This window comes from Grammomys surdaster, unplaced genomic scaffold (genome assembly GCF_004785775.1).
Source record: "Grammomys surdaster isolate TR1022 unplaced genomic scaffold, NIH_TR_1.0 129, whole genome shotgun sequence".
Lineage (NCBI taxonomy): Eukaryota > Metazoa > Chordata > Mammalia > Rodentia > Muridae > Grammomys > Grammomys surdaster.
In genome coordinates this window covers 16,695,871-16,697,368 of record NW_021604587.1, presented here as the reverse complement: position 1 = coordinate 16,697,368, position 1,498 = coordinate 16,695,871, and the positions used below count along the sequence as shown (strand labels likewise).

At 45.0% G+C, this 1,498-nt stretch overlaps 1 protein-coding gene across 1 annotated transcript; it reads right to left on the bottom strand.

Annotated features, from left to right (window-relative positions):
• Positions 1 to 281: 281 nt before the first annotated feature.
• LOC114611845 (60S ribosomal protein L36a-like) lies at positions 282 to 715 on the bottom strand. Its single transcript, XM_028756595.1, has one exon. It carries the CDS (start codon positions 686 to 688, stop codon positions 371 to 373), a length of 318 nt encoding a protein of 105 aa, XP_028612428.1. The 5' UTR covers positions 689 to 715; the 3' UTR covers positions 282 to 370.
• Between the last annotated feature and the right edge of the window lie 783 nt (positions 716 to 1,498).

The following is a 1,498-nucleotide window of genomic DNA, read 5'->3' as shown; positions in this document are numbered from 1 at the left end:
AAAAGCTGGGCAGGGTGGCACACACCTTTAATCCCAGTGCTTGACAGGCAGAGGCAGGCAGATCTCTGTGAGTTTGAGGCCAGCCTGGTGTAAAGAGTGTGTTCTAGGACAGCCAGGGCTACACAGAGAAACCCTGTCTTGAAAAGAAAAGAAAAAAAAAAGGTAGAATGCCATGACCAAGGCAACTTATAAAGGAAAACATAATTGGTTTTCATTTCTGGAAGATCAGAGTCCGTGGTGGAGTGAAGGCCGGAGCTTGATGCTGGTTTCTTTTTTTTTCAATTTATGAAAGCTTTAATTTATTCCCTCACCAAAGACAATCAAAGGGGGTGAAAGGTCAAGATTTTACTGTCTTCATAACAAAATCGGCTTAGAACTGGATCACTTGGCCCTTTCTCTTGTCGCCTCCCAGTTCAAAATGCTTGCACCTCTTAATAGCCAGCATCCTCTTAGGTCTGCAGTTGGGCTCGACGCACTCCAGTCGCAGCACGATCTTCTTTGTAGTTTTAGCCTTTTTGCGGAAAATAGGCTTAGTCTGACCACCATAGCCACTCTGTTTCCTGTCATAACGCCGCTTTCCCTGGGCATACAAAGAATCCTTGCCCTTCTTGTACTGGGTCACCTTGTGGGGTTGGTGCTTCCCACATTTCTTGCAGAATGTCCGGCGGGTCTTAGGAACGTTCACCATGTTGGCAGGAGCGCTATCAGCTCAGAAAGAGAGCTTGATGCTGGTTTCTTGATCTCTTTCCACCTAATACGAGTTAGGGCTTTGCAGTTGAATGCAGGGCTTGCCAACTCAGCTAATCCAGCTAAGGGGAATCCTCTGTCTGCACTCCTGAGTGCTGGGATTGGAGCCAGGTCCCCAGGCTGAGGATCCAAACCCCAGTGTTGTAATTTTATGGCAAGTATCTAAGCATCTCCCAGCCAGGAAATTATTTTTATATTATGAAAACCACTCTTCCCACATGGTCAAGGGTATGGTTTAAATGAAGTATTGGATAAAAAATGGGTTGCAGTATGACCCTAGTGGAGGCATGGGGCCTGTATTGGAATATCGGAGCCACTCAGGATATTATTGCAGCCTGAGCCTTGTAGGTGGACAGGAGGGCTATTTCAGGGAGGTACAGTTGACTGGTTTTGGTCACTAAACAGACATGATTATTAGCAATATGATCATTATTAGTGCCTTCACTGGGTCAGGAAATTAAAAAAAAATAGAAAAGAAAAACCCAGACCATATTTTACAAATGGTTGGAGAAATGAGTTTCTTTTCCTCGTGTTTTGTTTGAATTCCAAGTTCATCCAACATCCATTGGGGTATTTATGAAAGGCTGGGTACCTTATTTAGACCATAGTTCCCTGAGTGATTAGATATGGATGACAAAAATTAAGCCACAGGTAGGAGAACACTGTGGCTAGGGAGATGCATGAAGCCCAAACCCTGAGGAACCGCTGCGTGAATGAGCTGGAAGACAGAACCCAGATGACTGGAACAGTG